Source organism: Bubalus kerabau, chromosome 7, assembly GCF_029407905.1.
Source record: "Bubalus kerabau isolate K-KA32 ecotype Philippines breed swamp buffalo chromosome 7, PCC_UOA_SB_1v2, whole genome shotgun sequence".
Classification (NCBI taxonomy): Eukaryota; Metazoa; Chordata; class Mammalia; order Artiodactyla; family Bovidae; genus Bubalus; species Bubalus kerabau.
This window is the reverse complement of record NC_073630.1, coordinates 16448311-16460735: the sequence shown is the minus strand read 5'-3', so window position 1 is coordinate 16460735 and position 12425 is coordinate 16448311. Positions and strand designations below refer to the sequence as shown.

The window sequence follows — 12425 nt, the reverse complement described above, 5'->3', positions numbered from 1 at the left end:
GGTCCAACTGCAAACCTCCCAAATATTGACATCTGTGTGGCAGGCAACTGTATAAGTCAGATGGATATAGCTTTTTAAGTTTTACACATTCTATCAAAATTAAGTAAATCCTAAAACTGTCCTTACCAATGGAATATATCGGCATTCTCCTTGTTAGTAAGAGGAACTCTAAAGGATTGTGGATGAAATAATAAATTTTCTCCGTAATCTTTAAAAATGTCTTAGTCTATGTTGTTAGAGAATCATTTCTGAGTTTTCATTTTCTCATCTCTAATATGCGAGTTAAAAATACTTGATTCTCAGTTTCTCCAATTATTAGAAACTTTGAGAGTATTAGTGTACCCTCATGTAAGGGATAATATACCATACAAGTTACAATGACTATACAAATAAATAGATGTTATTATTATAGATCCACTGGGCTTGATCTTTCGTGGTTTATTGTGAAGAGGAAAATATTAATTTCTTTGCTTTCTATTACTAATATGAAAACAATCAACTTTTTCTGTTAATATTTGATAGGGGTTTAGGTTTATACAGGAAAACTTCTATTAACTGAAATTCCAATGAACACAAACCTTAAATTAAGAACGTTTTACTTGTTTAAACCACAGGCAAGTATTAGTATAATAAAATAAATTCATTAAAAAACTTTTGGTTATATCTTAGGATATGCATGCTCAGTTGCTCAGTGTCCAACTCTGCTGTACCAACTAAATCTCTGAAATATTCAGAGCTGTTCAGTTGCACTGCATACTTAGATGGCAGCTCTTGAAAAAAAAAGTCAGTGCCAATATGTTTACTTTGCAAACTGATGGTATAGTAATTATCAGAGGATTTTGACAATAAAGAAAGAAGTTAGAATATCTTGTTCTACCTTCTGATTCATCCAGAATAGGCATTCGATGAATAGGATAATGGAAGTTTCAACCATTTTCCCTTTTTGCAGTTCTTTTTCTTGGGGATGGTCTTGATCCCTGCCTCCTGTACAATGACATGAACCTCCATCCATAGTTCTTCAGGCACTCTATCAGATCTCATCCCTTGAATTGATTTGTCATTTCCACTGTATAATCATAAGGGATTTGATTAGATCATACCTGAATGGTCTAGTGGTTTTCCCTACTTTCTTCAATTTAAGTCTGAATTTGGCAATAAGGAGTTGATGATGTGAGCCACACCCTGCTCCTGCTTCCCTGGTGGCTCAGAGGTTAAAGTGTCTGCCTGCAATGCAGGAGACCCGGGTTCGATCCCTGGGTCAGGAAGATCCCCTGGAGAAGGAAATGGCACCCCACTCCAGTATTCTTGCCTGGAGAATCCCATGGACAGAGGAGCCTGGTAGGCTATAGTCCATGGGATCGCAAAGACAACTGAGCAACTTTACTTCACTTCATATATGCCAATTATCAGTTTATTGACTTTTAGTTCCAAATTCACCCTTCAGTACCTGCTCCATGATAGCACACTGGACTCTTCAAACATTTCTCCTTTCCAGTGAGCATGGCATGAAGCTTTGTCAGCTAAGCAAACTGAAGGAATACTGCAGAAGTCAGGGGGCTTCTTTTCTGGTTTCAGGAGCTGCATTTTGGTCTGTCTTACTCCAGCTGCAGGGTCCACTCATGGTTTGTGTGTGGAGGGACATCTGCTGGACTCTGCCTCAGCTGTGCATCCACAGCACCCTCAGTGACCTCACTTCCCTGGCCAGACCCTAGTGACCACCTTGCCACAGCCCCCTCCATGTATTTCAGGCCTTGCACCCACAGCAGGATTCAAACATCCTTTTACACTGCCCTACCAGTCTTGCCTTCTGTATTCAGAGGGTTGTTTCCTAGTTCTGGGCAACTGATGACCAGCTCTGGCCCAGAGAACTTCTTTGCTATTGTGGGCTGCAGCCACACTTTCTTCAAAAGGTCTGACTTCCAGCCATGGAACGGGGGCCTTCTTTTAAGGTTTTCCTTCCTTGGGGCCTCTCTCTCAGTCCTGGGTTACCCCCCTTTAGAGTTCTCTTTATATTTTCAGTTATTTTCCTTTCATACCTTAATAATTCCTTGCATTAAACTTCTCCTAAGTTACTGTGTAATATTTGTCTCCTGAAGGGACCCAGTCTGATCCATCAGAAGTAATCAAATACATTCCTCCCTCCAAATCTAATTTATACTCTGAACATCTATATTATGTTGATACATTGTTAAAGATCATCTATGACTCTGATTCGGGCATAAGAAAACTATAATAGATTCACATTGTTGATTTGTATCTTTTCAGGCATAAGTATTGGGTTCACTTCAGTGCCTTTCATCTTTTTCATTAAGTTCATTTTTATTTGAAGTATTTATAATAGTACTGGAAAAATTATTGAGCAGTAGCACAATAATTTAACAGAGCAGAATAAATGGCAAGTTTCAGTTGATAAAGCCAGAATTAATTTAACTTATATTTCAAATTTCATACTTGAAAAAACACCATGGATTCTTCTGCTTTTCATTTCAAAACACAAAAATTAATATTGGTAGAAAAAGTCATTGGAATTAGTTTACTTTCCTACTTACCAAGGGAACAGTTTGATATATCAGTGATACACTAGGGGGAAAAAAGTCAAGACACCTCTAAAGATTACTACAGTCTACTAAAATACCTTAAACAAACAATGCTGTTTTTGAGCAAGTGTGTCTACGCAACTACAGCATCAGCTGTGTCCTTTACAAGCAAAAGAAACAAAAAACAAAAAAAAAGAGAGAGAGAGAAACAAACAAGTATATTGGAACTAGAGAGCAAATGTGACAATTTAGAACACAAAGATTAAAACCTAATTTGGAACCCAGTTATTAAACAGAAAACTTTGTCCTTTGAAACATGGATGCATTAGAGAGCATGTCAGTCAATTCATGGAGCTGGCACAGAAGTCCTTTTCCTTGGGAGCTGAAGAGAAATTGACAAATTATACTCTGGGAATTCTCAACTGTGTTCTTTTTCTCCCTGAGGTCGGTGATCTGTGCTTTTCTCACATGGAAATGTTTTCTTCTTTTACATTAAGCAAATGTTCTGAGCTTTATTATATATGATTAACAGTTCCAGACACAGGAAAAAAATTCCTTCTTGGCAAACCTTCATTTCATAAGGGCTGCCCCAGTGTTTTGCCACTAGTGCCAGTCACTAAACACACCTTCCTTTTCCCCAACTTTGCGTTTAAGGTGTGGAAGCCAATCTTTCTTATTAATCATTGATGCAATCTTGCCACCTACTCAGTCAGCTTCTAAATCATGGACTAAGTAGTTCAGTGATATACTACTGCACATAAATAGTTGGTTCTAAATTCTATTCTTCATAAAATGAGCAGCCAAGCCAATCAGACACTCTCCACATTAAAAACACTGTCCATATCTCCTAGTATGATTAACATACAGGCTACTTTTGACTTTGGGAGGGAAAGGTGCTCTTTCACAAACTTTTGGATTTGGTGCTTCCTGAGTTAAATGCTCTCATTCATAAACACAACACAAACTGTATCAGTCTTGGGATTTCTGTGGGGTAGCCATGTGTCCTGGTCCCTTTCCTCTTTAAAATTTTAAATGCTGCAAAGGAACCATTTTCCCTCTGAGGCTCCCACACCGGGGATGAAACCTCCTCTGCAGAATTTTGGCACCTTATTAATTAGTGGTTATGAGTGGGAGCTGCTCTCTCTCAGCAACTCCTATTCTGCCATCAGTCAAGTGTGATTCTGTAATAAATTCCCATGAAGCAAACTATTTCTGGTAATTCTCCCTAATTAACACCAGGCCCACTAATAATACATCAGGTCCTATGTGTTTCTGATATAACCAAGATCTTGTCTGAGAGGACTCAAAAAGGGAAACCGCCAACCTAAATTAAGCTTTTCTGGCAAAAAAAGATTTTATATGTAGTTCTGTAAGAAAACCTTTGATAATCTTATATGGGGGACTTTTTGAGCAGAAAACACAGAACGACAGGGAGGCTTGTTCTGATTTGAGCACTGAATGGGGATTTATTGTGAACACACACTGTTGAGTCTTAAGCCTATAAATCTTGTACTGGATTACTGTTTCTTAACGAAGGAATGACAGATCTCTTATTTTGTCGGTGCATTTTAACGTGCAATGACGTGATTGATAGAAACCAAACAGCAGCTATTAAAATGTCACATGCAGACTTGATGCCCTTATAAGTTTGGCTTCTGCAGTTTAATATACTGTGAGCAAATAGACTTGAATTTGTCTTTATTTCCAATATACAGCCTGCAATAGAAACATTCCTCTCAACTTTATACAGTTGGAAAAAAATCTTAAAGCAATAAACAAACAAGGAATAGGTAAGCCGACCTAGTTACAGAAAAGTTGGTTAATGAGATCAGGATGAGTTAAGAATGAAGTAATGTACCCTGGCCAATGAAAGACATGAAAATGCAGATGACTGATGCTGTTTGAATATATGACACAGTATAATGTTTGATATGACAGGTTATTCCAATAAATTATCTCAACAATAAATTTAAAACTTTTTAAAATTATTTGGCTGTGTCGGGCCTTAGTTGCAGCGTGTGGGATCTATGTTGCGCTACGTGCCCTCTTTTGTTGTGGGCACGGACTCTCTAGTTGTGGCACGCGGACTACGGAGTGTGTGGGCCTCAGCAGCTGTGGCGCGTGGACCGGCTTGTGTCACACGGGCTCCGGTGGTCGCAGCATGTGGGCTCTCCAGGTGCGGTGCATGGACTCCAAAGTGTGCGGGCTCAGCTGTTGTTGTTTGCAGGCTTAGTTGCTCAGCAGCTTGTGGGATTTTAGTTCCCCTACCAGGGAGTAAACCCATGTCTCCTGCATTGCAAGGCAAATTCATAACCACTGGACCACCAAGGAAATCCCAACAATAAGTGTTTTTTTAAAGAAAGACAATAGAGCTGACTTATCTATTCATACCATTTATTGTGTACATGCTACATGCCAAGCATAAATATGGATTAAAATAAAATAATTGTGACAATATTTTCAAATATATTATGTTTCTGGGACATTCTGATAGGCGAATACCATAAAGGAGGGATTCTCCCGAGAATCAGCTTATCCTGTGAACAGTATTTTTTCCCTTGATGACTTAATAGAAACCTCTTGTCCCCCAAAAAGAAAAACCAAGAGAACTTGTTTGTATCACTGCAGCCATTTATTTATTATGTGCACATTAAGGTTTATATACTGATTATATTTCTCTTGTGGTTTTTAATTAGAAAATGTATCCAAAAGCAAAATAGCACGGACATATACAAACTGAAAAATGCAGAGAAACAGAAGATAGAGGCTAATACATATGGTAAATGATATATTGAGAATCCAAACCCATAACCTTAAAACACCTGGGGGTTGAAGGAGAACAAACTGAAGACACATCAAATTGCGTAAAATTAGTGTGTTTTCCCTTCTCTTATGTCTGAAAAGCCTCTCCTTTCAATAGCAATAACTAAACCCCAAATATCACCAAAATGTTAACATAACTCTAGATTCACACTTGAACAGGGAAGAGTATTTCCTTAGTAGCAGTCCTTGAAAATGGTACCACGGATACCGTTTTTGTTATAATCATTTTTAAACATAATGCTGTTTTGAAGATTTAAGCTCTAATTTCTGCTTGTCTTTTGCACAGTGACCAATGATCAGATTTTAATTTTAGTTGCTAACTGTAACTTGAATCAATAGGAAATACGAATGTGACAAGCACATGTAGAGGGCATTATTTCTAGACAGCTACTTCAGTGAGCAACGTTTTGTCCTTGTAGACATGCTGTACATTTAGAAACTGGGAAACCAAGTAGGGGATGTCTTAGAATCATATACTGTGATTTTAATCTGTATTATTCTAAGCACAACATTCCAAAATATACATCGAGAGAGACTAAAAGTAATGCTCTACAATAAGGAGGTAACAATTCAAAAATGCTACTGACATGGAATATTTATAATCAGAAAAATAAATATTCTGGGAGCTCACCAGAAGAATAAAGTGCTCTGCCAGTTATTAAAAGATTAATGCTGGTGTATTAAATATGGCATTCCCCAATATAAAATACAGAGATTCTTCTGGGTTATAGTCAGTACTTATTTCACAGGATTAACTGTTTTAAGAATAGACAGAAGAAGGCTTTGCCATAGAAGCAAAGGACAAAAGACAGGGCAAAGCCATAGACAAAATGATGTTAGGAAGTGACATTATCCTTTTAGGGACAAAATTTAGAGAAATGCAACATTATGCTCCATGAATAATATGCAGAAAGAAAAGTGTAATTAAAAACAAAATCCTTAATATAACTTTATACCAAATCCAGATCAAATAAAATTCTTTGAACAAAATACCCAAATGCCATTCCAATGCCACTGACTTATCAAATACTCTCTTGGCATATAATCTGTAAAGTGAAGTCGCTCAGTCATGTCCGACTCTTAGTGACCTCATGGGCTGTAGCCTGCCAGGCCCTTTTGTCCATGGGATTTTCCAGGGAAGAATACAGGAGTGGGTTGCCATTTCCTTCTCCAGGGGATCTTCCAGACCTAGGGATCCGAGTCTAGGGATGCGAGTCTCCCGCACTGCAGGCAGACTCTTTACCATGTAAAAGCAAAACTAAAAAACAACAAAAAAATCTCTACTGCACTAAAACAAAACCATCACCTTATTTTACGTCATGTAGAGCAAAGGACTGACATTAAGATACGTGACAATGCAGCGTGTCTTCTATGGGTGGTTTCAGCAGCAATGGGAAATATGGCACGATTCAGTTCCAGCTTTTAAAACACAACAGAAAAAGCTCCCTGCGTCCCTACAAGATGCAGGGCGAGGGGACAGTTCTAGGTTGCCATTGGTGAAGCATTCAGTTTGCTACTCTGCGTCACACTTCTCATTCTTTTTATTCCCAGTTTATTCCTTTTATTCCCAGTTAACTACTATCTGCATATAATGTAAGTCTGCTAGACCATGAATTAGCAGCTTTCAGGACAGATACCTTGAACAGTTCTTAGGGAGGTTAAACAAATATTGTAGCCTAACACCCTGCTCTCTAACAAACACGCACAACAATGGAAGTGAAGTCTCAAGTGATGGATGAGTCGGGCAGGGGGTGGGGCTCAGTCTCAACTATAAAAGCACCCTTCCCCAAACAAATCCAAGTGATAACTTAGTGTGATCATGGGCTTTTGTCCATTCTGGAAACAAACAAACAAAAAAACTATCAAATGCCATAATCTCTTTTCTCACTGGGCAAATATCAACAGGATTCACGATTTTACCACAATTATTTCTGTCTTCACGTGGTAGCTACATAATTTTTTTCCCTAAAATGAAGAAAACAAAGAACAGGCTGGTCTGAATAATTAATCATGTTCCTGTCTATACTATCAAACCTCTGTGAACAAAAGCTTTCCAAACTTCATGATTACTTTTAGAAGTGGTTCATTTATTATTGAGAAAGAACTACCAAAAGAAAAAAAAAATCTAAATTTTTATCATATTCCCAAACCAATATTTTTCTAATGTAGAACTGAACAAAAAAAAAATTATTCTGCAAAGAGAACTTTCAAACCTTCATCAGTCAAATTGACTCACTGTCTAAAAAGGGGGAATTTTAAAAAATTTCTGATCCAATCTTGTGATTCACCATCACTCCCAACCACATTCTTTTCTATTTCTTCTCTTTAAAGAAAGGGACAACTTTCAGAGTCCAAAGTTATTCAACAAGCTCTTCACCTCAGCATAAGGGAAGGGAAAAAAAATAGTTTGACTGACATAGGTGGTGAAACATACACAATTAATAGAAAACAGTCATATTCTAATAAAAGGCAAAAGACTGAAATTTATAAGCTATGTGGTGGCTTTTTGGGGTGGAGGGAAATCAGACAAAAATATAACACCTCCTATTGGCAAGACATGTTTTGATCAAAATCTCATTGGCCTTTCCTATTGGAATGATGAACTGTAAAGACAAAAAAATGTATACAGTTTAAAAAAACCTGACACCTACTACTGATAAAATTCTCTGTTTAAACTCCTATTTACTGTTTTAAAGATAAATGCTATTTTTTTAAGAAAAACACAATATTTCATTTAAGTGTAAGGCATTTCATTGTCTTTTTATAGATTTACTCAAAACTACCTAACAAGGAAAGTTTAGTTATTTCAGCATAGAAGTTGAAGGTTTTTATTCTAATATTTAATTCTTCACTAATTTATTCTAAGATGAATTTAATAGTAAACCAGGAAATTGATTTTTATAAAAGTTACTTTATGGGCAGAAAATACAGGGAAAAAAGTAATAATAAACACCAAACTGTTTCTTTACTTTATGAAGCCAAATATTTCCTCATAGACTTGGTTTTCAAAGCTTGGAATTTATCCCCTGAGGGCCACTATTATTTTTCAAAACTTCATATAAATATTAAATCTAAAAATTAATTGGTAATTTAAATTCTCCTCTTTCTCTTCAAATTTTTTCTCTTCCCCTGGACAGTTGACTTTTAAAAATTCACAGAATGAGCATGTTTCTTGCAAAGTGGCTTGTCCTTCTTAGAGAAAAAGGTCTGACCTTCCAAACTTTCACAACACACCTGAAAAAGAAGCATTATTTGAGAGAATGTCATTATCTTATCAAGTATGCCTATAAAGGGGAAATGATTTTTCTCCCGATGGATAGTATGACAAAACACTTCAGTTGGTTGTGTCAGACCTTCTAACATTTCACGATTACTATAACATTCCATGTCATCTTTCAGAAGCAATGAAGAATGACTTTTCTCTGGAATGCATTTTAGTTTATTTAAACTTATTGATCATTATTTTTCTTAATTAGGAATGAATATTTGGCCATAGTGAAAAAATTAACACATAAAGCGTCACATTAAATGTAAATTCTATTCTCAAATTCTTATCAATGTTTTAAACCTGCCTCCTGTTGTAGAGACCTAAGGCATTAAGAAAAACAAACCAAAAAAATCCAACACAGGTGCTTTGACACACATTCCTAGGCCCCTAAATATACAGGCACAGAAAACCTGAGTGTGCTGTGCTTTGTCACTTCAATCATGTCTGATTCTTTGCAACCCCATGGACTGTAGCCAGCCAGGCCCATGGATTGTAGCCTGCCAGGCTCCTCTTCCATGGGGTTTCTCCAGGCAAGAATACTGGAGTGGGTTTCCATTTCCTTCTCCAGGGCACTTTCCCAACCCAAGGATCGAACCCAGGTCTCCTGCATTGCAGGCAGATTCTTTACTGTCTGAGCCACCAGAGAGTTCTTTTTAATTCATTTCTTTGTCTCTTTTCTTGTTTGTTTCTTATTAAGAAAACTGTAGTCCACATCTGGCTGCTGGATGTTATACTGTCAGTTAGCTATTCACATTTATGTCTTCTTATTTTTCCCACTGTCTTTGCTAATTTTAATGCTCCTGAGTGGGCTTCCAGGTGGCTTGGTAGTAAAGAATCCGCCTGCTAATGCAGGAGACGTGGGTTTGATCCCTGAATCCGAAATATCCCCTGGAGACGGAAATGGCAACCCACCCCAGTATTTTTGTCTGGAAAATCCCATGGACAAAGGAGCCTGGCAGGTTACAGTCCACGGGGTTGCAAAGAGTCAGACATGACTGAGCAACTAAAAACAACAACAACAACGCTCCTGAGCAGATCTGCCAGAGAACAGGAGGAGGCAAATCTGCTAAAATTGCTGCTTTTTACAGATTTTATGACATCTAAGAGATGGATGAAGTAAACAAGACAGGGTTCGACAGTAACATTTAGGGAAATTATGTGACTTCAATTAACTAGTCATTTCCCCCTTCATACAATGTTAATAAAAACTATTAAAAATATTAAATATAATTTTAAAAAATCAACCATCTGAATAGAGTACCTTTATTAAATATTTACTTCTAAATTTAAAAAATATATATCTGAGGTTAAAGTTAACTCTGAATCAATCTTCATCAATAAAAATAAAACCAAAAATACTATAATATGAAATGAGACAGGTAAATATATTACTACAAGTTTATTTTAGTCTCAAAAAGAAAAGAATATTCATAGACTATTGCTAAGGAAGGAAATGGGTCAACATATAGTTTACTTCCAGTATTGAGTCAATAATAGATATTTATAAAAGTTTACTTCTATTTTAAGAACTACCTGTTTTCATAAATTACTAAAGACACTCCAATAAAACATAGTTTAAAAAACGTAACAGAATCTTACTGTTTTTAAGAAATTCATATCTTCTCCTTATAAACAAAGATGTATTAAGACTATTTCTCTAAAGGCATAAGAATCTTATTCTGTGCCAAACAATTTTGAAAAGTACCAAAAATTTTAATGAACTTGACTTTCAAAACCACTGTAAAACATTTCTAGGTTTGAGGGACTGATAGATATAAAAACCGTTATTTCCATTTAGTGCTCAGGCTAGAACTGGCCATACTGTGCTCCTCTGAATGGGAAACAGGAGTTTACTTACTGAGCATACAAAACAAGTGTCGTGCCAGGTATAGCCCAGAGCTTCCAGGAACATGTCGCCAGCTTCTATGGGAAATTCACATCCACGGCATATAGTACCAAAGAGGGCATAATAATCTGTATTGGGGCAGGGGTGGGGCAGACGTAATTAAAACATAACAAAGATATAGAATGAGAGCTTTCAGAGAACAGCAGCAAAATGAGAATTAAATGAGATGATAAAGATACAGTTACTAGTAACAGAAACATTTTCAGATGGCATAACACCTGACCTAAGCATTAGGTGTAGTTTATTTCAGTTTACCCTTGGAAAACGTTATATATACAACTTAACATTCTTTATTATGTTTTTCCATATGTTACTTCTCAGTTCTGTCCAACTTATTTAAGCCCCAAATGTATATGAACATCACTGTTCTCTGAAAAGTTATCAATAGACATGATTGTTTCAATAAAATAAAAGAGAACGTCCAATAACTAGAAACAATAAGACTAATGAACATAAATCATGAAAAACGTATGAAAAAACCTTCTTTCCCGCAACCCCGCTATTAGCAAATTTCACAGCACATCTACTTGGTAAGGAAGAAAAAAAAGTCACAGGAAACCTTCTTGAATAAATGCTGTGACTAAGTTTCTAGCTGGACTGTATCACAACAATATTAGCCACTTTTTCTTCTGCTATCTTTTCCTTCCCATTTTACGACTTCATGCTAAAAATCCTTATCCAGAGAACACCTCTTACTTGACACAGAGTTATAAAGTATTAATGTCTTCCTTCTGAAGAAAGCCATTTTGACAAGATGTTTATCATGACTAAATTAGAACTTATTGGCAATTTTCTTTTATGCAGCTACTCTTACTATGTGTTTTCCCTCATGGTTCACTCTTTGACACTTCTAATCCCATCTGGGCTAGAGGAGAAAGTAGGCTGCCATCTGCACCTTTCTCAGCAATCCTCAATACTCCTTGGTGCCATCTGCTCTGCACACACCCACAGAGTCCTACTGTGTGCTGGGCGCTGGTCTAGGCGCTGGTTAGAGGCACAATGGTGGCGAAGATAGATGTGGGTGTTCTTCACATGGGGATTATATTCTCACTGGGATCAGGATGCCATCATTTATTATGTTTTAAAAATAAATAACAGCAAACAACTTCAGATTTTGTAAGGATCATAAAGGAAAGACAGGGGTGATGCAATAGAGAATCATTGGGGGAGGTGTTTAACACTATATTACAGAGGGGTTAGGAAAGGCCTCCATGAGGAGATAATACCTGAGCTGAGACTTGAAAATAAAAGAGGGGGAGGAACCATTTCAGAAAACCTGGGAAAGAAAATTCCAGTCAAAAGAGACAAGTACAAAAGCCTTGAGGCAGGATGGATCTCAGTAGGTTCAGAAGCAACACAGGGGCCAGGTATGGCTAAGAATCCAGTGACATTCTCTAGAACCCAAACAATCAGGTGGAGGAGACGGGGTTGGCAAAGCCGGCCTCAGGCAGGAATACAGTTTTCCCTCTAGTGGAAGCCATAGGGTATCAACCACAATCTGATTCACATTCAAAAAAATATTACTACAGCTATCTGAGGGTTGGGGGAAAGAAAATAAACCATTTTAGCTGGCAATTATAATGCCCAGGCAAAGGGTAAGAGTGAACTGGATTTAGTGGGGACAGTTGACGTGAGAGAAATAAGTCAATTCAATATCCACTGGGGATAGAACTGTTAGAATGTATTAATTAGATTGGGCAAAGAAGGGTCAACAGCCTCAAATGAGAAGCTCACTGCTTCTTTAACTTGAGTATTGTGGAATATTCCCTGCATCCAGTACCACCCTTTGAGCCGCAAGGTGGAACAACAATAAAACCCCATGGGGGAATGCACTGGTACTAAGTGGAGGCATAATAAAGGGAAAATACTTTATTTTTTGAAAGATGTATGT

At 37.2% G+C, this 12425-nt stretch overlaps 1 protein-coding gene across 13 annotated transcripts in view; it reads right to left on the bottom strand.

The window, feature by feature from the left end:
- Nucleotides 1–5147: 5147 nt before the first annotated feature.
- PDLIM5 (PDZ and LIM domain 5) overlaps nucleotides 5148–12425 on the bottom strand; it is a 227730-nt gene continuing 220452 nt past the window's right edge. For all 13 annotated transcript variants that reach the window (XM_055587676.1, XM_055587678.1, XM_055587675.1 and 10 more), the window contains 2 exons: nucleotides 10487–10602; nucleotides 5148–8594 (listed from right to left, as the gene is read on the bottom strand). In XM_055587676.1, the coding sequence (XP_055443651.1) occupies nucleotides 8505–8594; nucleotides 10487–10602 (206 nt within the window). In that variant the 3' untranslated portion in view covers nucleotides 5148–8504. The remainder of the gene's footprint in view (nucleotides 8595–10486; nucleotides 10603–12425) is intronic.